The sequence below is a fragment of the Oryzias latipes genome, chromosome 17 (genome assembly GCF_053564925.1).
Source record: "Oryzias latipes strain Hd-rR chromosome 17, Olatipes_Hd-rR_3.1".
Lineage (NCBI taxonomy): Eukaryota > Metazoa > Chordata > Actinopteri > Beloniformes > Adrianichthyidae > Oryzias > Oryzias latipes.
The window spans coordinates 13,319,579-13,340,342 of NC_136253.1; the positions used below are offsets into that span (position 1 = coordinate 13,319,579).

A 20,764-nucleotide genomic window follows, 5' to 3' on the forward strand; every position below is an offset into this window, starting at 1 on the left:
CGTGTGTACCGCGTCGTCGTCGTCAGCCTCTTCGCAACGCGAATGTTGCAGTTGCTGAACCTGAGCCACCGTCACAGAGGGCAGGTTGAGGGTAACGCAGATCGAGTTCGCCATGATGCACTTTGGCAAAACGTTCGAACCGTGAGCTGGTCGTTAGTGGAAAGCGTACAGATCCTGAGACCGAAGCCCAGGAAAGGCATTGCGATTGCAAGTGCTGTTATACGCAAACGTGTGTTCATTTTTTAATCTTATTCGAGCGGGAAGTGGAAAGAGAACAACAGTGTGTGGAGCGTTCAAAGAGTTTTTCTGCTTTATTTCTTGTAGGAAAAAAAAAAAGTAAAATAAAAAAGCAAGTCATACAAGCCTACAGACATTCTGAAAATGTGTACAAAAACATGTTATGCAGGGTCCCGGCCCCGGTAAGCGGAATCATCTGTGCACCGAGACCGCAGAAATGAACTCTTGCAGCGTTCCGTGAGAGTCAGAAATGCCGGGCACCTCTCCGGACGGCCTCAGAGCGTAGCCCGCCTGCTGCTTGTTTTTCGCCGCCGTCGTGTCTGTGCCGTTGCTGCGCAAGGAGCTAGTGGCCTCCGCGCCTCCGCCGGTGGGAGCGTCGTCGTCCGTGTCCATGGGCAGCGATCCTTCGCTGTCCCCGCTCTTTCCGGAGCTCCTCGCGAACGATCGCTGTCGCAGCTCTTCCAGTTCTTTCAGCAGCGCTGGGACGTCCACGGACAGGCTCTCGGGCAAAGGCCGCCGCCCGTCCAAGTTCCTAGGCTGCCTGTTGTACGGAGTGTCTCTCGCTAGGGTCTGCAACTCGGCGCTGGGCAAAGCTGACTGGGGTGCCCCGACCTCTTCAGCGGTCGCCTGGAACCCGCGCTCTTGGTGCATCGCATCCTTGATGCCGCTCTTGATCAAGTCGCCCATGCTCGCTTTGATCATTTCGATCATGGTCTCCCTCTTTTTCCGCGAGGCCTCCTCTCTCTCGGACTCTTGTCTGTTGTACTCCAGCGCTACCTCTCTCCTCTGTTGCTCCGTCAGGCGGTCGACCGGTGAGGGCTTTGTCTTCCCACTCTGAGATCGCGTCCGGGGACGACCTGACGCGACTTCGTTGCAGTCGTAGTCGTCGTCCTCGCAGTAGCTGTAGTGCGGGGCTCGCCGGGCCGACCCCCCCAGTGCCGCCAGAGCATCTCCCCCACGGACTCCGTATTGCGGCAGGCGCTGGCCCACTTCCTCCCCGGCTCGTCTCGAAGCGGAGAGTAGTCGCCTGACTTCTTCCAGTTCGTACCTCGACAAAGCTTGTTGCGATTGATCCTCGCGGGCCTCCATGTCCTTTTCGGACCCCCGACCCCCTCGGTCCGGTCTCGCGGCGTTAGTACGGGCTTCCTCGCCCGCACACAGTCTGTTGCTCACCCCGGTGCGCTCCGTGAAGTCCTTCGCCCCTCGCATCGTGAACAGAGTGTCGGGGTCCTGGGGCCATTTCAACCTTTGCGCGAGAACCCCGTTCTGTACCTTGATCGCTTTCAGGACGTCCTCGAGCGCTCGCAACTCGTCCGCCTGCTTGATCGCGAGCCGCCTCACGGCCTCGATCCCTTCTTCCGAGCTCTCGCCCTCCCGGAGTCCGGGGTGTCCGGTCCCCTCCGGCTCCCGCGGGCTGCCCCCCTCGTCCGGGCGCAGCCCGGCTTCGAGGGCTTTGTCCTTCACCGAGCAAAAGCCCATCCTCGTCATGGTCCGAGACACGAGGTCCTTGTCCGTGAGCGCCACGCAGAAGCAGGCTGGTCGCATGGGCACCGAGACCAGGCTGCACTCCTCGACGACGGGCCCGACGGAGTTGTCTCCCACTGTTCCCAAGCTGAAGGCCGTACTCAGCGTCTCGTTTTTCCTCAGCTCCGAGAGCAACCTGGCGGTGTACTCTGTGCCGTCGCAGGCCACGCAGCAAAACAGGAAGGTCTTGTCCGCTGACCTGCTGTGAACGTGCCAGTAGCACTTTACGCAGCCGATGTCCCTTTCCGCGTCGTGCAGGAACACGGCCTTGCCGGGCTGCGGGTGGCAGGCCCCCGAGAATGACAACGCGTTCTCCACCGAGAACTCGGCCCTCGATTCGGGGTAAATCTCGTCGGGGGCCGCGCCATACACGCTGCAGACGCCCACGATGAACAAGTTTGTCCCGCGAGCGAGAATGTCCCGCAGAGCCTCCTCGTAATCCCGTGTCTCTGTCCCGTAGCACTCTCTGCAGAAGATCGGCACGAAGACGGACGGGTCAGAGCGCAGCTCCTCGCCCTCGCACTCGCCGCTATCGGCGTAGCCCACCAGCGTCATGTCGCTCTCGCTCAGCACGGCCCTCTTCTCGTCCGCCTCGGTCATCTTCACGTACACGCTCTGGCCCTTAAGGCAGAACAGTGGTCCCGTCCGGGGGACGTAGGGGGATCCTCGGCAGTCCCCGCTCGGCATCTCTCCTCTCCCCGATCGCGAGGCGCCCATCTCATCGAGAGACGTAACCCGCCGCCGTATATAGGCGGGCTCACGCTTCGAGTGGCTAAGTGTGGCACGAGCGTGGACGGGCTCCCGCATGGAAGATCAGATTGTCTCCCCAGACGAACTCGTTGTCGAACTCCATGAGTCTCTCCAGCGCCGGCCCCGAGATGTGAACCACGTTCTCGACGGTGCAGTAAGGCGGGGTGCCCGCGAACGGACAGGCGCCCTTCCCCTCGGCCGAAAGTGCAAGCTCCGCCAGCAGCTCCGAAAGACGACCGGCTTCGGCTGGCGACAAGCCGAACGTCCCGCGCAAGTAAGACCTCGTCCTGATCCGCTCGAACTCGTCCTGGTCGAAACGCGGCACCTCCCCGCGGGACGGTTTGCACCATTTACACCTCGCGCGGTCTATCACGGCTATCGAGCGCTCCGAGCTTGTGCGGAACACGCATCGCCTGTGCGCCGGGATACCCCAGAACCACGGGTTCGTGGAAGAAAAGAGCGCCCCACGCACGGTCGACCTGTCGCTCTCCATCACCCCCCAGACTCCTCTGGATGGAGCACCGGGCTCCTCACGGCTCGCGAACGATGGACTCTGAGCTCGGGCCCCGCCCGTCTTCACGCGGTGAAGCCTCGGGCCGTCCATGCCGGTCGACGCGTCACGGAGCGGAAGGCGAGGGGGAAAGGACCAGGGTGCCGCTCGGGGGACGGAGGGCCTCCGCGGTTAGTAATCGAGGCCGCGAGGCCGCTGGCAGACGCGGGCGGTACCCGGACGGCCCGCCGTCGTCGTCGTCGAGCGCCGAGAACGAAGCGTCCCATGACTCGCCGGGCTACTTGTCGAGCATGGCCTCCGAGGCCATCTTTCAGATGTTTCCCGAGGCAGGGGCCTCTGACTTGACGGAGGGCGAGTTGCGCAGCGTCAGCGAAGCGGATCAGTTTCTCAGAAAACAGTATCCCATGCTTCACATGAACATAAGCGGAGGGGAGCACCCCTCGATCAGGAGTCTCTGTTACGAAAAGGAGCGCTCCAAGTGCCTCCTGTGCGAGAGGTTGGACAAAAACACCCTCGACTCCATCGGAGTGCTCGAACCGCAGGAGGTGGCTCCGTACTTGAAGTCGTGCCATCACGCTTTCACAAGGAAGCAGATCAACCTTCACTTGGCCCACTGCGCGAGAGACGACGAGAACGTCGCCGGGGTGCTGCGCAGCATGACCCTGGACCTGATTTCGGGCTCGTACTCCCTGGCGAGCCAGGCGTCCGTTCGCGTCATGAACCGCGTGCGCACCCACATGGGTAGACTTTTCCTGGTCCCTGACCAGGCCGTGGCCAAGGTTCACAACGACGCGGTGAAGCAGTTCATAGGCTTGGCCGCCACGTGCCAGTCGCTCATGAAGCGCAAGCAGACAGATGCGGACAAGGGTAACGGCGACCCCGCTCACCCTCTCCTGTGAAGAGCGAGGCCGGGCTTCCAGACTCCTCCCGGGGGGGGGGGGGGGGGAGGCGTCGAGTATTAGCGCGCACCTTCTCGAGCCGGTCAACGATCGACCGCCTCGGAAGGGTGGTGACATGCTCGCGCTCGTCGCCACGCTTGCCGTGTGGCTTCTTTGCCGAGCCCGAACCCAAGCGCCCGCGGACTACGAACCTTACGGGTATGCTCCTTACGCGTGGATCTCCGTGACGAAATGTGGCGCTCACACCGGCTGGTGCATGGGCACCAGCCAGGGAGGCTTCGCCTTGCGCAGGATCGGCTCTCAGGAGGGTGAACGGGACCAGTGCACGCATTATTGCCCGGGAAGGATCGGCGCCCTGTGGAGAGACACGCGCGGACGCTCTCCCGACTTGACCAGGTACCAGACGGAAGGCGTGATGCTGGGAGCCTACGTGAAGAAGCTCGACAGGTCCTCGTGCGTCCCGGTCCCGGGGGGTTTCGGGTGCTCCGAGCGGGTGGTTGCGCACGCGCCGCTGAACAGGATATCGGCGATGCTGCACGCCAGCCCTCGCAACAGAGACTATTACTTCGGGGCGAACTCGTCGGCCGAGTGCGACCCGGGAGCTCAGTGCGCGGCCTACAAGCTCATGAAGAGAACGCTGCGCGCGCCCGAGGCCAGCAGGCGGTGGCCCGACTCGGACGACGTCCTGGCCATCCGCAACTCGGCCTACGCCTGCGTGCTGGTGTACGTCGGCCTGGGGGACGCGGAGGCGATGGGCGCCTGCCACCAGCAGCTGGGAGACAACTGTTTCGAGTCCAACGGCAACACGTTCTGCGTGAGCAGCTCGGAGCACGCGAGGCCGGGTCTGACCAACTGGGACGGCCTGGCCTCCGCTCCGTTGGCCATGTGCGAGATCTCCGGCGTCGACGACTTGGCCGCCCGCGGCCCGGATTACTCGCCGACGCCCGAGGAGATCAGAGACTTTGTCGCCCCCTCCATGTGTGACGCAACTGTCATCTCGGTGGAGCGCGCTCTGTACTCTTCGGCCGGAGGCTACTTAGCCGTAGCTCTAGACGCGGCCCTGTTCGCCACGGTGGCGCAAGCCGGCCACGTCGTGGCAAAGGTCCCGTTTGACGAGTGCGTGGTCCCCGTGTCCCCGGACCGAAAAGAGTTCCCCGCGGTCCTGGAGTCCGTGGCCGAAACCCTGGCGAGGGTCAGCGCCTGGGTCTCGTCCACGGCTTTGCTCTTGGACGCCAGCCGGTGGGGGCTGACGAACTGCTCCAAGTCGAACTGGGAAAGGCGTCAGTTCGGCAGAGTTGCGAAGCTTGCCGCGTCCGCCCTGCACAGACGAGGCGTCCGCAAGTTGTTCCTCGGACTGCCTCCTTCTCGCGGGCTGCTGGCGAGCACTGACTTCTTGGACCTGGCCGAGTTCGAAGCGTTCGTGACGCCGCGGGGCCGCGCGGACGCGAAGGATCCCAGGCACTGCCAGAACGCGTGGGTGAGCCCGAGCGGACAGAGGACTGACGGCGGCGACGACGAGCGCTACGCCGTCGTCCCCTACCTCATGACTCTGCTCAGGACAGGAGTCCGAGCAAACAAGATCGTCTTCACCTTATCCCTCACCGGAGGACTGAAGCTCAGCGCTCCTGAGGGCGCGGGCAGGTGGGAGGTGGAGGGCGGTCTGCCTTTAGCGGACCTGGAGACCAACACAGCGCTCAGGTGCGAAGAAGACCTCAACACCAAGTGCTGCTCGGGCTCCAGCACCACGGTCTGGGCCAGGGGAGTGATGGTGAACGTGACCGTGTCTTCGACGTCTTTCGAGACCCTGAAGCGGTTTCCCGAACTCGTGGCCGTGGCCTTCGGCGTGAACCAGTTCATGATTGCCCCCGTGGACTCTGACTTCAAGCGTGGCGTGCGTTCCGACATGCCCGCGATACTGGGAATCGCCTCGGCCGTGCACAGGCTGAGGGACTGGAAGAGGCAGCAGATGGCGGCGGGCATATCCACCGCGAAGGCCGGAGCCGCGAAGCCCTCCAGGTTCGCGAGGTCCGCCGAGCTCCGCACGCCGCCGCCGCTGCCCTCTACGAACAAAAGACTGCCCGAGCTCGACGAGCTCGGCGACATCGTGATCACCGTCCCGGAGAGCGCGTACAAAGATCCGGCGTCGGGTTCCAAGAGCTCCCTGGATCCTCGGTACAACGTGGGTCTGAGCCACACTCTGGTGTGCCCCGGCCTCGTGGCCGTCCACGGAGCACTCGGGGTGTTCAAGGAGCCCCACAGGGAGATGTACTCGACCAGCTACGACAGGATCTACGTGGGGAACTTGTACGCCATGGAGTCGTGCACCCCCGGGGAACCGAACAAGCGGGTCGAGTCGTCGGGCAGGCCTCCGCAGGTAGCGATAAACATCAACACCATGGTGCCCACGACCGATCCCAATCACTACACGGTGGGGATCCTGGATGCGAAAAGGTTCGTCGAGTACGCTCCGCCCGTGAGCAGGGTGTGCACCGCGCACAACACGGGAGAGAGCAGCCAGGGCCTGAATCTAGTCTCCGTGGACGACAGCTACGCGTTGGACAGGCCGGTGGTGGAGCACGATCGCGGGGTGATCGTGAAACCGGCGGAAGCCATCCACTTCGTGTCCAACTTCACCCCGGGCCTGGACTACATCAACCTGAACGTGAGCTGCGTCAACTATGACGTGAGCGCCCTCAAGCCCTGCCTGATCTCGGTCTGCGGAGGTGATGACGGCTGCCGGAGAGACTACGGCAAGCTGTGCGATTCAGCGCACGAGATCACAGACGATGCCCGCAGGGCCGGAGACCTGATGAGAGAGGGTCTGGAGGAGTTGGCCGCGCAGGAGCGCAAGGCCTCTGCGTACGCCCTGCCCGACAATGCACCCTTCCCGGCACTCGACGGGCCCGAGCGACGCCGCACGAGGCACAAGAGGTTCCTGGGCTCGTTGCTCGGAGGCGCTGCCCTGGGTCTGGCATTGCACGTGTCTAAGAGAGTGGATCGCTTGGAGGTCCAGATGGACTCCGTGAAGAACGCGTTCACGAATGTCGCTGGGCAACTGGTGGAGGTGAGCAACCGGCTCGACGCCAACGTGGCGCTGATAGACGGGAGGATAGACGAACAGGAGAGGAAGATGAAGCGCAACACCGAGATCGCCAACAAGAACTTTGGACTCCTCAGGGACGCGATGAAGCGCAACACCGAGGCAGCCCTGCGAGACACCAACGTCAAGTTCTCCGTGATGGCCAGCTACCAGATGTGGTACGCTCAGATGGAAAGCGTGACCCATCAGATGACGCAGGCTGCCATGCACACCAAGTTCATGGCCAGGGGGGTGGAAAACTGTCTGAGGCAAATCGCCTCCAAGCGCTCGGGGAGCTGCCCCAGTGGCATGACCGTGATGCGCGATCACCCGGGTCTGTCCGAGTTCCCGACCGTGGGCGCGGCCCTGTACAGAAATCGAAAGCTGTTCATCGTGCACTCGTTGCCGAACGCCGTGGAGCGCGCCGTGGTCCGAGGGATCATACCAATGCCCAAAATCAGCACCGATGGCGTTCCCTGTTGGCCAGACTACGATGTCTGGCTCATAGACGGACGGTTCTACGAGCCCTCCGAGTGCCACGGAAAGTACTGCAGGAGGCCCGAGCTTCACGAAAGGTACAGGAGGTGCGTCGAGGACCCCTCGGAATGCAAGACCGTGTGCGGAGAGTGCCACAGAAACATCTGCTACCGCGACAAGAAGGTAACTTGGATGGAGGGGTCGGTCACGGTCGAGATCGAATCCCCCCCGTTGAAGCCTTTCTCCAGGCCGCACATATCGGACGGGCCGGTGTCGTTCGCGGACCTGCTGAAAGACAGTCTGCCCGGGACTCCTGAAATGGAGCTGCTGCGAGCCGTGAACACGACGTCGAACCTGTTGTCCGTGCGTCAAAACCTGAACAACATCACCAGAGACCTGACTGATTTTGACGCAAAGTACAACGAGATCGTGGCAGGGAGAGTCTCTTTGGGAGGCTGGCTATCGGGGTTCGCCAGCAGCTCGGCTTTGTGGATTTCGATGGGCCTTCTCACGACCTGGTGCGGAGCGCTTTCTGCTGGGATCATCTACTTGGTGTACTGCGGAGGGGGAGGCGGAGCAGGGCCTGCGATCCCCAGATCCGCAAAGCTGAGGAGGACTAAGATGCTGTAGTTTGTGTAGTTGGATCGAATGTGTATTTTTTTTTTCATTTTGTCTGTGTTGCATGTGCACCATCCTTTGGATAGAAGCAGATCTATCTTGTCGTGAAACTGTTTGAAAAGCTCGGTGCTCTCTGAGATGGACACTGTGCGTTTGAGTGCGAAATAAAGGAGCTCGTTCAAAAATGCTCTCGTTGCTTTGAAGTGTTTTGCCACCGAACACAGCTTGCGCTTCATCTCTGGGAAAATACACTACACATTTTCTTTGTCAAAAAAAAAACCCAAAAAATGTGTTCACACGTTCACGGCAGTGCACCCTGTGCTTTATTCCTGCCGATCTCCGGAGTGGGAAAGAGAAATGTAGTTTGCGTAGTGGGTTTTCATGTGTATTTCATTTTGTCTGTGTTGCATGTGCACCATCCTTTGGATATAAACAGATGTATCTTGTCGTGAAACTGTTTGAAAAGCTCGGTGCGCTCTGAGATGGACACTGTGCGTTTGAGTGCGAAATAAAGGAGCTCGTTCAAAAATGCTCTCGTTGCTTTGAAGTGTTTTGCCACCGAACACAGCTTGCGCTTCATCTCTGGGAAAATACACTACACATTTTCTTTGTCAAAAAAAAAAAACCCAAAAAATGTGTTCACACGTTCACGGCAGTGCACCCTGTGCTTTATTCCTGCCGATCTCCGGAGTGGGAAAGAGAAATGTAGTTTGCGTAGTGGGTTTTCATGTGTATTTCATTTTGTCTGTGTTGCATGTGCACCATCCTTTGGATATAAGCAGATGTATCTTGTCGTGAAACTGTTTGAAAAGCTCGGTGCGCTCTGAGATGGACACTGTGCGTTTGAGTGCGAAATAAAGGAGCTCGTTCAAAAATGCTCTCGTTGCTTTGAAGTGTTTTGCCACCGAACACAGCTTGCGCTTCATCTCTGGGAAAATACACTACACATTTTCTTTGTCAAAAAAAAAAAACCCAAAAAATGTGTTCACACGTTCACGGCAGTGCACCCTGTGCTTTATTCCTGCCGATCTCCGGAGTGGGAAAGAGAGAGGTTTGTAAGCCTGGCTTCTGCAAGCGTGAATTGACAAAACAAAACAAACAAAACAAAAAAAAACATCTGCGTGCACAAGCAGTTGCGCTGATCAGAAGTAATTTTATGGTCACCAACACCACTCTGCTCTCTTTTCTCCCCCCACCTTCATAGAGCATGGGCTTCCACTGCTCCTCCCAAGTCTCCACCTTCATCTTTTACTCCCTGCCTCTCCTTTTTTCCTATTGGTCCCAAACATTCTCCACCTTCCCCTGAGCACTGCTCCTCCCAAGTCTCCACCTTCATGTCTTACTCCCTGCCTCTCCTGTTTTCCTATTGCTCCCAAACATTCTCTACCTTCCCCTGAGCCTACCAGTTTTCTTTTCTGAGCCCAGAACTTTTTGTGTTTCGAATGTCTGGGCTGCTCCGATTAACAGCGGATTGATGCCACCGTGGATGCTTGGCGTGCGAGATGCCGGTCTGACTTTTTGAGCTTCGCGGGAAGGTCGAGGAGGGAGGACAGTGACTGCGAGCATCGGTCGTATTCTATGAACTGCACTCGGCCGTTTTTAAGCCTGGTCGGAGGAGGCGAGTGGCTGTCGGACGGACGCTGTTCACATCGGTCAGACGCTGTAAACATCGGCCTGACTCTGACGGATCTCGTCCAACCCAGAGACGTCTTGCTGCGAGCGGAGTTCTTGCACTCTGGGGGAAGGTCAGACTCACTGATAGTGATGAGTTTTGTTTTGGCATTAAAGTGAGGAAGGTGAGAGTTTCTTCTGTTGCAGAGATTTCGAGACTGTCGAGGAGGGGCTATATAAGTGCTGCCAAGTTTGCTCACAGAGGACTGAGCTCACACCCCAGCGTTCGTTCGTACAGGAACACTAGAGATTCGCCCCTCGGCATCTGGGTGGAACTCGGCTCTCTGTTCTAACGAAGCCCGCGGTGCAATGAGGGTGATTTCGGCTGGATACGAGAACGAAAAGATGCAGAGGAAGGCCAGGCCCGAACAAAGAAGGATCGGCGGGGGCCAACGCAGATACACTACGCCTTCTCCCCTGCGCAACCTGCAGCAAAGGAGAAGGCACGAAACGGAGAAGAGAAGGAGAGAAAGAAAGCGCTTCGACTGGACGCCCGAGTGGGCCGAGGGCGAGATCTCCCGCCGCGACCAGAGAGATGGAGTCCGCGATCGTTACCGAGGAAGCGGACGCGAGCGGGCCCTCGGATTCGTCCGTCTCGACCGCGAGCCTCCCCTCTACCCGACAGACAAGAGGCAGGTTGGAAGGGAGCTCGACCCTGAATTTGCACCTCGTCGCAGAAGGGCAAACCCTGCGGGCGGTTGCGTGCGAAAAGGAGACGGCAAATATCACCGGAGCGAGAGGATCAAGCGCAAGCGGGGCCCGAGCCTCAGCCCTCGCAGGACTAAATCCGAGATTCGGCTCGTGAAAAGGAGGACCGAGCCAGAGGGGCCCACTGGTGAAGAACCGTCGCACTTTGGCGCGGATGTCGGCGAAGCTCACGACGGCAGGCGAAAGGCAGTTCGCTGGGCTGTGCCTCACGCCGGTTGCAAGTTTGACCGCGCGAACCCCCAATCGTCGTCCTCGCGGAGAGGCCGTCGCACGGAGCGAGACACCGCGACCAGGCCTTGGAGACTAGGGTGTTGTTCGACAAAGGAAGACAGCTCCAGCGAAGGCGAGCACAGCGAGGGCGAAGAAGAGAAGGGCGAAATTCGCACGGACGAGTACGAGGCCAAAGAGCGCGCGTGCAGTCCATCTGATGTCAGCGCCTCCTCCTCGGACGAAGACGACAAGAGTCGGGGGCGCGTAGAAAACGAGGCGGCCTCTCCGGAGGAAACCGAAGACGAGGCGGAAGAGGCTCGCGGCGAGCCTCTGTGTCCTGGTGCTGAAAGCGCGGGGTGTCGCGAGGCCCTCGCGGATGGAGGGCGACAGCCGGTACCGGGAGGCGCAATCTGCGTTGGACTCGAAGCCCTGCGGAAAGCAAACCACGTCGAGCCCACTCCGGCGCCTCCGCCTAGCCCAGTGGACGCCACGGAGCAAGACCGAGGCGCGGAGAGCGAACGCTCGCTCCGCCCGGGGGAGATCGACGTCCCGGAGTCCGAGGAAGGCGTCGAGGTCGCGAAGCGAATGGACGAAGAGCTGCACACTGCCATCTGGAGCATCAGCGGCCAGCCGTGGGTATCCCCGTCGATCCTGGGAGGCATGGTTTGAAGGTGATATTCACAAGTTGTCTTTTGTGTCACTGTGGGTGCGTTACAGAAACCCCTCCAGATATTATTTGACTTCGACTGAGGACGAGGAGTACGGTACGCTGGAGGAAGAAGCCAGCGCCATGCTGTGCGAGAGCGTCATCACGAAAGCGTACGACGACATCAACTTGATCACGTACCCCGATTGCATCGAGCCGCGCGCGGCGGAACCCCCAAACGGTTACCAAGTTCCTCCTCGGGTCGCTTCGACTTGCGCGGAGACGATTGAGCTTCCAGGCTCTCTACTTCCGCCACCCGAGACGGGTGACGAAGATCTCGACCATGGAGGGGACGGACGCCCGAGCTCGCAGCCTGATGTCGAGCCGCCGAAAGACGAGCCCGGCGCAGCGCTGCAGAGTGAGTCTCCAGGGCTCTGTTTCTCCGTGGAGTCCAACCGACGCGAGCCCAGGACGCCCGCAGAAGAGGAGCTTGCGTGCTGGAGCGCAGAGGGCAGCGCGGGGCCGCGCCCTTGGGACGGCATCCCCGGCGTCTCCCTATCCACGCTCGAAGATCTCATCACTTGCCCATCATGCAGACGGGTTTTCAACCGTGCGCCGGTGTGCTGCGGGTATCTCCTGCAACTCAATCGACCCGTGCAGTGCCTCTGCGGATGCGTCCTGTGCACGCTGTGCATCAGAGCGCAGGGAGGCTGCCGAAAGCACTGGGTCGTCTCCGAGAACGGAATGGTGAACGCCACGGCAAACGCGCTGGCTGACATGCCGGAGATGGAGGCTGTAGGAGCTTGGGAACTGGAGCGAGAAGGTAGCGACCGCTTCATGACGAGGATCGAAAAAGAGGAATGCGTTGAAAGGATGTTGGCCGAAGGGTCGCCAAGTGACGAGGAACTTCAGCGAGGTAAGAGGCACACCCTCTAGCACCTCGACCTTGCACAGCTTCAAGAGTCTGACTTTCCTCTCTCTGATTTCTCTCTCTTTTTTTTTTTTTTACGCAGCGTTCCAGACCCTGATAAAGAATCCAGCAAACGACATGTCTTTCACCTACTGGGAAAATAAGCTCTTGCCTGAGTATGATGCCTACAGATACGTTTGCATGCCTCACATCCCGGGGTTTTGGGACCGCGTGCTAGTGGGGAAATGGTGCCCGGAGAGCACCCAGGCGGCCATCGGGCCCGACGTGCACCTGCCGCGGCTGTTCGACGTGGACATGGGCACGCATTACTTTCACTGGTGCTGTTTCGTGTTCAAGGAACAGATCGTCTTGGCAGCGTGGTGCACCACCAGAGTGTGCCAGGGTGGGAGCATGAGAGTCCTCCCACTGATCGACAGTTCTTTGAGGGAGACGGTGTCCGAGGTCAAGTTCAAGAGGATGATTTTCCTCCTGCGCACGTGGTTCACCGTGCAGTACCGCTCAAGGGAAGGCGGCGGGCGCGTTGAAAGGGACATCCACGTGGTCTTGGACTGCAAGCCGCTCGATGGACCCACCATCGTTCAAGCCATCGCTGAGCTTGCCGCCCGAAGCGGAATGGAGAAAGCGGATCCCAGCTACGTACACAAAAGGGTACGACCCTTCGCCTTGGACGCAGATGTGTTTTCGGCTAAAAACGCAGCTGCGGCCGCTCTGTTCGACTACAGGCCGCTGTCTTGCTGCCAATCCCAGACGCTTTACATGAACGTGGCAGAGGAGTTCAGCGACTGCCACCGTAACTCGGAGACTGGAAATACGCTGACCCGACCCATTTGCTACGAAGGTGACAAAAATGTCTACGTATGAACATTTTTGCTCACAATGTTCACATTATTTCATCATCATTTTTTTATATTATATTTTTTTTTGAAAAAAACAGGTGTGTGGAACATGATTGCATAGGAATTGTCATCGAAGTGTTTTGCTTTTACTCTTTTACAATTTGTTTTCTTTACCACAGTTATCTCAGAGGTTTCTTTCGACAAGCAGATGTTATTCCTTGTGACTGCCATTGAAACAGCGAAGGCTTGCGTAGTTGTCTTTCTACCTCGTGCATTTCTTTTTCATACTATGCAATCCAATCACATGAACTGTACCCTCAGCATGCAATCCAATCACATGAACTGTACCCTCTTGAAATGTAAGACTTATTTTCCTTTTGTACTTTGAATAAAATCAAATTGCTGTTGATTGAAGTACGCCTACTGTAGTCTCACATCTTCTCTCTACATTTCTTGGCAAACAGAATATGGAAACAAGCCAAGCAGTTGTGTTTTCAGAAATTATTTTATTCAGAATTTGTTACAAGATCAACACACACAGACAGTCAAACACTGTTGCATTTGAAAACAAAACAAAAAAGGCAGCACAGCAAAAGAGACACACTTTATACAAAGGGCAGGTACACTAAGAAAGAAAAGAAAAGAAAAGCCCTGAAACCCCAACAACCCAGACCTTCCGGTAGGAATTTATATGCGTTCCCCATCAGAGAACCGTAGCGGGACTACCCAGTTTAAGGGCGGTCACACGAGCCAGTGAGGGTGCCTCTGAGTAAGATGGCCGTCTTCGTAAGCCCCGCTGGCATCTTCCACCGTCATTTTAGACACCGGTTCCCTCATGTCGTCGAGGTCCCTGTGGACGTTCAAGGCGAGCACCGTCCTGTTTATCTTGGCCGAACCGTTGAGTTGAAGCCCCACGCTGTCTGACAGAGTGTCCACCGCGCCCACCAGCCTGACAGCATCGATCCGGCCCCTGAGCGCCATGAACATGTAGCGGAGCTGGTCCCTCTGAGTCTCGGCCGAGCGCAGCTCGTTCACGTACTCGGCGGTCACGGCCCTGTCACATGACTCGGAGCCGATGATCCCCTTGATCATTTCTATGTTCGCGTCCAGGCCCGTGATGGACCTGGCCACTGTGTTGATGGCGGCGTCCACTTCGGCCTCCTCCCTCTTCCTAATCAAGGCGATGGCGCGCTCGCGGTCAACTGGGTGCATGTACAGGGTCACGAAGAAATTGACCCCGCACAAAAGCACCAATTCAGCAAAGGCCCAGAGTCCGCGGGCCACCTTGCGCGCTAAGCCGGGCCCCCTGACCCGAGGCATCCTTCCTCCCTGCTTTCTCTTCTCTCTCCTTTCTCCCGCGCGCTTCGCCCGTTTTACGTTCCGTTTCCTCCCTCACAAGAACAGCCTGCGACCATGGTTGGGGCTCTCGAATATCCTGCTGAATATGGGAGCTATCAACCGAGCGGTGGTCTGCATGGGGTTGCAAGCGAACAGGCCCGTGCCGCTGATTCTGGGCGCGAGCCTGTCGACGAGGGGCTCGCCGCCCGTCGCGGCGCAGGCGCTCATGAGCTTCCTGTCCGAGGTCTTCCCGATGCTGTAAGTACCGCAGAAAGCCACCCCGAGCGAGGGCTGCATGATGTCCGTGGCCCGCTTGTTCCCATTCGCTCTCTCCGTGGTGTCCTTGAAGAGGTCCCCCACGTGATCCAGCACGCTCTTTTCGAACTCCGCCGCGTGCAGGGCTTCGCAGTAGACGCTATGGTTGCTGTCCTCTCCGCCGTCGCCTCTGCGTCTGCCTCGCGACCTGAGCGCCGAGCTGAAGGGTCTGAGCAGAGTGGGCATGCAGGTGTAGGCCTCCGAGCGCATGAGCGGATCCAAGGGCACCTCGCCCGTGAGTCCCTGCAGGCTCTGGGACCGGCCGGTGGTGAAGATGTACGGCCTGCGGTAGCCGCAAGCGCTGTCGGACTCCGGGCAGAAGCCGTTGAAGGCGTCCGCGATCACCATGTCGTACGGCCCTCCGCGCCCCTCCAGGTGCACGTCTCCCCCTCGCACGTCTTTCATGTACAGGTTGGGGATGTAAAGCCCGGGCGACTCCAGGGTGTCCGGTATCACCACCGACTCGCAGTACTGGTTCACGGTGCACACCTGGTGAGTGTTGTTCGCCGTCGGGTTGCACAGCACCTGCGTGCCCAGCGCGTACAGAGCCGACTTTTGCTGCATCAGGGACACTCCGCAGCCCGTGAACCTCACTCCCCTGAACATCAGGTAGGACAAGCCGGAGTAGTAGACGGTGTCGTAGTGATCCCTGACCACGTCGTGAGTGAGCAGGGTGCTGTAGTGCATGCCGAGGAGCGCTTTGGCCAGGTCGTTTCCGATGCCGGAGATCTTCCTGAGTCTTATCGACCACATGTACGTGACCACAGAGTTCCTGTGGAATCCCAGGTCCGTGCAGGAGACGTGGCGAGAGGCCGTGGGCTCGAACTGCTCGCTGGCGTCTTCGGCGAAGGCCTCGGGCGCCACCCTGGAGAAGACGCATTCCCCGGTCAGACGGGCGACGGTCAATCCTAGGTTGCCGTCGATGCCCAGCTCGAGAGAGAGGTTCGGCTCCCCGTCCCTGTACCTCAGCGGGTCGCGCATCGCGTGGGCTTCGTTTTCGACGACGGGTTGCCGGCGATACACCCTCGCCCCCAGGCTCGGTAGGATGATCCAATACATCAGGTTGCAGTAGTCCATGTCGTCCAAGGTGAACCAGACTGGATATCCGCTTTCGTTGACCGTGGCCTGGGACCCATCCATGGCCGCGTAGCGCCGGTGGCTGAAGCAGCAGGGCATGGAGGCCACGACAGAGTTCGCCCTGTCCCCCACCACGTTTCTAAACAGTGCCAGCACTCCGGTTATCAACCCCCTCGAGCTGCACCAGGACCTCCCGTTCCTCCACGGTGAAATCAGGCGCATTGGCGCCGATCTCCTTGGCCCCGAGCGCCTTTCGCATGTACACGGCGCATATGGGGTCCGCCATCCAGGACCAGAACAGGCGGCCCCTCGTCCACCCATCCACTTCTAAGTCACGGATGGGCTGGTTCGCGAGAATCTTGCCTCTCATCTCCAGCATGCGCTGCGCACCACCGCGGTAATCCAGGGCTTTGCTGAGAAAGGTGAGGTTGAGGGTCACGGTTTTGGCGTGCTCGCTGTCTCCGAAGCGGGCGAGGAGCTCGCTTCCGATCTGCGCGATCTCGTTGGAGAGGCTGTTCATGGCGGAGGTGTTGAACAGGGCCACCCTGGGCCTGACGACCCAGCGCACGGGCTCGACGGCGGCCGATCCGTGAGAGGCGTCGTCCGGGGCTTCGGGCACAACCATGTTTCGAACGTCGAACTCCAGCAGCGACGCAGGGTTCTTGATCTTCTGGTACCAGTCATCGCTGTGCACCAACTGCGCCATGCGTCCCACGGCGATCCCTCTGGGTCCGTTCCTCATGAAGGCGTTCAAGTCCCCCTGCAGCTTGTCCCTGCGCTCCCTGCCGAAGAGAGCTCGAGGACTGCCGAGGCGGTGCAGCTCCCTCAGCGTCACGCAGACCACGGCGCCGTCGTACTGGTGCAGGTACGAGACCGAGGGCGATCGCTGGGCCAGCTGCTTGTAGCCGACCTCTTCGGAGTCAGTGGCAGAGAGCACTTTGGACGGCGATATCTGGCCGAGCGCCGGAGCCGTGCAGCCCACCGTGAAGTACTCCCACTTGAAACCCTGGGTGTTGCTGAAAGCTTTGTGCTCCGTGGACGTCTCCCTCCCGCATCCGTGTTCCATCTGCACGCCGTCCACCAGCGCGATGGGAATGCCGACCGAACGCCCGCCGCCGATCAGAATGTGGTTCACCGGCATCTCCGTGACCTGGTCCCTGAAGCTGGAGTCGTCCGCGAAAGCCAGGTCCCCGTCGCCCAGCTCGCGTTTGTTGACCAACTCCATGGTGAACTCGTGGACCCCGTCGCCCCGCGACTTCTCGTCGGCGGCGGTGTAGACGCAGAACTCGGGCGCGAGCTTCACGTTTTCGCAAGCGATGCGCGTCCTGACGGCGCTGGAGTCTTGGGACACCACCCTGAAAAGGGTGTCTCCCATGACGAGGACCTCTGGCCTGTCGCTGCAGAGGACCCTGCGAGCGTTCTCCACCACGCACACGAAAGAATCCGGATGCGCGTTCACGGTGCCGCACATGAGCTCGGCCATCGTCAGCACAGAGTCCAGCTTCTCCGCTCTGGGGAGGGATGCGAGTTTCTGGCAGATCCTGTCCGTGAGCGTGGGCTGAGCCGCGCAGTACTCCAGGACCTCTATGGTCTTGGTGAGCTCCCACGAAGTCCTGGCCTGCTCCAGCTCCCTGCGTATCAGCTCCTCCGCCACGGAAGGCACCGTGATGCCGAGCAGAAATCCAAACTGCATGGTCACCACTTTGGACGTGTGCTGAAACACCTGGCTGTACTCCCTGGTCCGAACCCCGTTTCCCACCGTGTCGTAGGTACCTCTCTGGGCCTCTCGCTGATCCGTGATCTTGTAACGCCTCGTGAACCGCGTGCCCGTGGGCACGGACTTGTCCGGGATCAACATCTTGTACACGAAGCCCGCCAGCAAACGGCTCGTGTCCTTCTGCTGCTTGAAGAGAGACACTCCCATGTGGGCCTGCAGTATCATCACGACCGCGTCAGCCGACACCGAGGTGTTGGCCGCGGACGCCCTGATCACCTTCTCCGCCACGAGCTCGGAGAACGCCCCGGTCGAGTCGGCCAGAAACCCAGGCGCTTTGACCAGTCGTTTGGCAGCCTCCAGAGATCTCAGCGAGTAAACGCTGGGGTCAGTCTTGACCACGCTCATGGTGATTTATTTATTTTTTCTTTCTTTTTCTTTTTTCCTTTTCACCCCCCCCCTCTTCGGCAAAAGGGACCCTTGCGCTCACACGATCGCTCCGTTGCGTTCGCTTCCGATGCGCGAGGCTGGCGTTTTCCTGTAAGGTCTGTCGATCTGGGTCCCGTGCGCGTAAGGTGGGAGCTTGCTCAAAGCCGCCAGCATTTCCTCGCGGCACCTGCCCTCGTAAGTTAGTAAGCTTGGGTCATTTTGACCGTGACGTCCGAGGCGGAGTTGATAACTTTCAGTTTCAACCTGGTCAGGCCGATAGCTCTCTTGCGCGTCAGCGCGAAGTCCCTGAGGCGAGGTTCGGCTTCGTCCGCCTCGTCGCCTTCCTCGACGCCGTACTCGTCGCCGCTGTCTCCGAGGACCTCATAACGGTACCCGCTCAGGCAGCGCGCCGTCCGCCCGTTGCCGCAAAGGCAGCAGAGCGCCTTGAACAGTACGCAGAACATGGCCGACGAGAGGGGTCGAAGACGCGGCGGGAGCAGCTGAGTACGGGTGAGGAGCTGAGGAGCGGATTCTCATTAACCCCTCCCGGTTACCGTCCGAAAGTCGAGTCGAACAGAATTGTGACGATGAAGGCGGACGAAGAACCGTTCGACGTCCGGGAGGCGGCCTTGGCCGAGTGCGCCTTGGCGGACAGAGGGGACGCGAGGGTTCTAGAGGACTTCAGGAACGGCCGTTGCGCTCATCGTGCACGCAACCGTAATCGCCCCCGCGGAGAGGCGCGCTGGGACTGCTACGAGCAGTGCTACGACCTGTTGCCGCTACACAGGGACGTCGCGTCGTGGGCTTTTGTGAGCGAGGATCCGCAGCTGGCCGTGGTGATAGAGGAGATCGTGAACACTTTCAGCCCGGCCCTGTCAGTGGAGTTGCTGCTGTGCAACGTGCTGGGCAGCAACAGCGAGAGCGCCGCGTGCCTGGTCCGCTATCTCGTCGGGCACTACGTGGCCAACCGCCCCTGCTGCGGGCACATCAAAAGCACCCTGAGAAACATGATCCGCTGGACCGTGCTGGCGGGCTTCGTGCCTTGCCTTTTCCTGCCGTGGAAGAAAATCAGATCCCTCGGCCTCGGCCTGTCTGGTAAAGCTGCCGTGATCAACATGGTTTCGGGCTCCGGCGGGCCGGACGCGCGCCCCAGCAAGCGATGCAGGAAAGATGTCGAAGCGGCCCCGCCCCGTAGTGCCGGACGCCTGTTTGTGGTGTCGCCGGACGGCCTCAGCCCTCCCGGGGCCGCGGCTGAAGCGATCCAAGAGAAGGAGGCTCACGACGAGGCGCTTCCTCGCGTGCTCGAAGTTCCCTTGGACAGTCTGGCGGAGACAGCCAAGTTGCTGATGATGGCGTCGGTGCCCTGCGCGCCGGCGGCCGTGGTGTGTAAGATAGTCGCGGACTGGGTGAGGGGAGAGCGCGAGGCTTTCGTTCGGAACCCCGTGAAGGAGACAGAGCTGAAGATGTCTGTGGTGACTCTATGGGGTGTGATGAAGAACTTCGAACACGGACGGTGCCCGGTGGTGCCCGAGTGCAGAGCCTCCTTGTGCTTGGCCTTCTACGACAAGCGCACCGCTCTCGTCACCACGGTGGTGGACGGGGTCCTCTACAGACGAGCGTCGGTGTGGGACAGCAGCTGGTCGGCTTCGGGTCCTTCCTTTTCCTCCTTGGCAGAGAGGGCTCACGACACCGTCAAGAACTGGAGGACGCTTTTCGCCAGGATAACCAGGGGTCTGAACGAGGCCGCGGCGAGGCACGTGTATACCAGCGCGGGGGCCGATCGGTCGTCGCTGGCGCGCGTGGCAGACGTGATGCCTTCCTCGAGGGCCGAGCAGCGGGACGCTAACATCTCGGTGGTAGGCAACGCGACCGACAGACCTTTGTTGGACAACCTGTCGCGAGCCCTCGCCTGCAACCAACAGACGGACATGCTGGGACTGCTGAACGCCGAGCTGCCCGACTCCTTGCTGCAGTCGGGCGCGTGCGCCTCGGTGTCCAAGCACAAGTCCGCCAGCGTGTCCCACAGCCTCAGCAAGATGATGGCCTCCATGATATCCGAAGGCAAAGAGGTCCTGCTGGTGCGCGGATTTCTGACCGAGGTCACCTCTCGTCCTCGCGCGGCTCTGGAAAAGCTCAGGTCCGAGTGCGAGGATCCCGGGCTGCTGAGGATGGCGGAGAACGTGTCCAGGCGTCTGGAACGTCGACTCGCCGAGCGGGAGGACGGGGCCGAAGGAGACCGGGATCCCGTGACCGAGCTCGGCTCGGACGTGAGGCTGGTGTGCAGCTACCCGTCCTCTGTCAGCGTTGCTCACCTGGAGGAAACTCTGAGCATTTGGACAAATTTTTGGCGTAGCGCCTTTTCGGGATTCAGCCACTTCAACAGGAGACACAACACCATACAGTACAACCACAGGGACGGCGCTTCCGAGTTCGTCAACCAGGTATCGGATCAAGTGGGCGCAGTCGGTTATGTCCACGCAAACGGGAGGTTCGCGTCCCGCGGACATCCCCGAACTTTTTTTCGTGGCGAGCGCCGTCAAAGCATGCTACGGCTCGCTCCCGAACTGGGAGGGCGAAGGCGAGCCGAACGATGAGCCTCCTGCGCCCAAGAGAATCAGGGAGGAGGACGACGACCAAGGAGAGAGTCCTATCGACGCGGAATACAGGAGGCTGTACGGCGAACTGAGGGCCAAAGCCCTCTCTGACATAAAAGACATGGTGCGCGAGCACGTGGAAAGGCAAAGCACGGCCTCGACCTCGTACCAGTTCATGAACATGTACGGGCTGTGCTCCT

General features: G+C 59.9%; 1 protein-coding gene across 1 annotated transcript; it reads left to right on the top strand.

The window, feature by feature from the left end:
* Positions 1 to 10,913: 10,913 nt before the first annotated feature.
* Positions 10,914 to 13,262, top strand: LOC144986658 (uncharacterized). The gene is made up of 2 exons (XM_078934282.1): positions 10,914 to 12,246; positions 12,344 to 13,262. Exons 1-2 carry the CDS (start codon positions 11,061 to 11,063, stop codon positions 13,120 to 13,122), a joined length of 1,965 nt encoding a protein of 654 aa, XP_078790408.1. The 5' UTR covers positions 10,914 to 11,060; the 3' UTR covers positions 13,123 to 13,262.
* Positions 13,263 to 20,764: the final 7,502 nt, after the last annotated feature.

Coding starts and splice junctions, on each gene's coding strand:
- LOC144986658 (XM_078934282.1), top strand. CDS start 11,061: ATGGAGGGCGACAGCCGGTACCGGGAGGCGCAATCTGCGTTGGACTCG. Junction 12,247..12,343: donor TGACGAGGAACTTCAGCGAG/GTAAGAGGCACA, acceptor TTTTTTACGCAG/CGTTCCAGACCCTGATAAAG.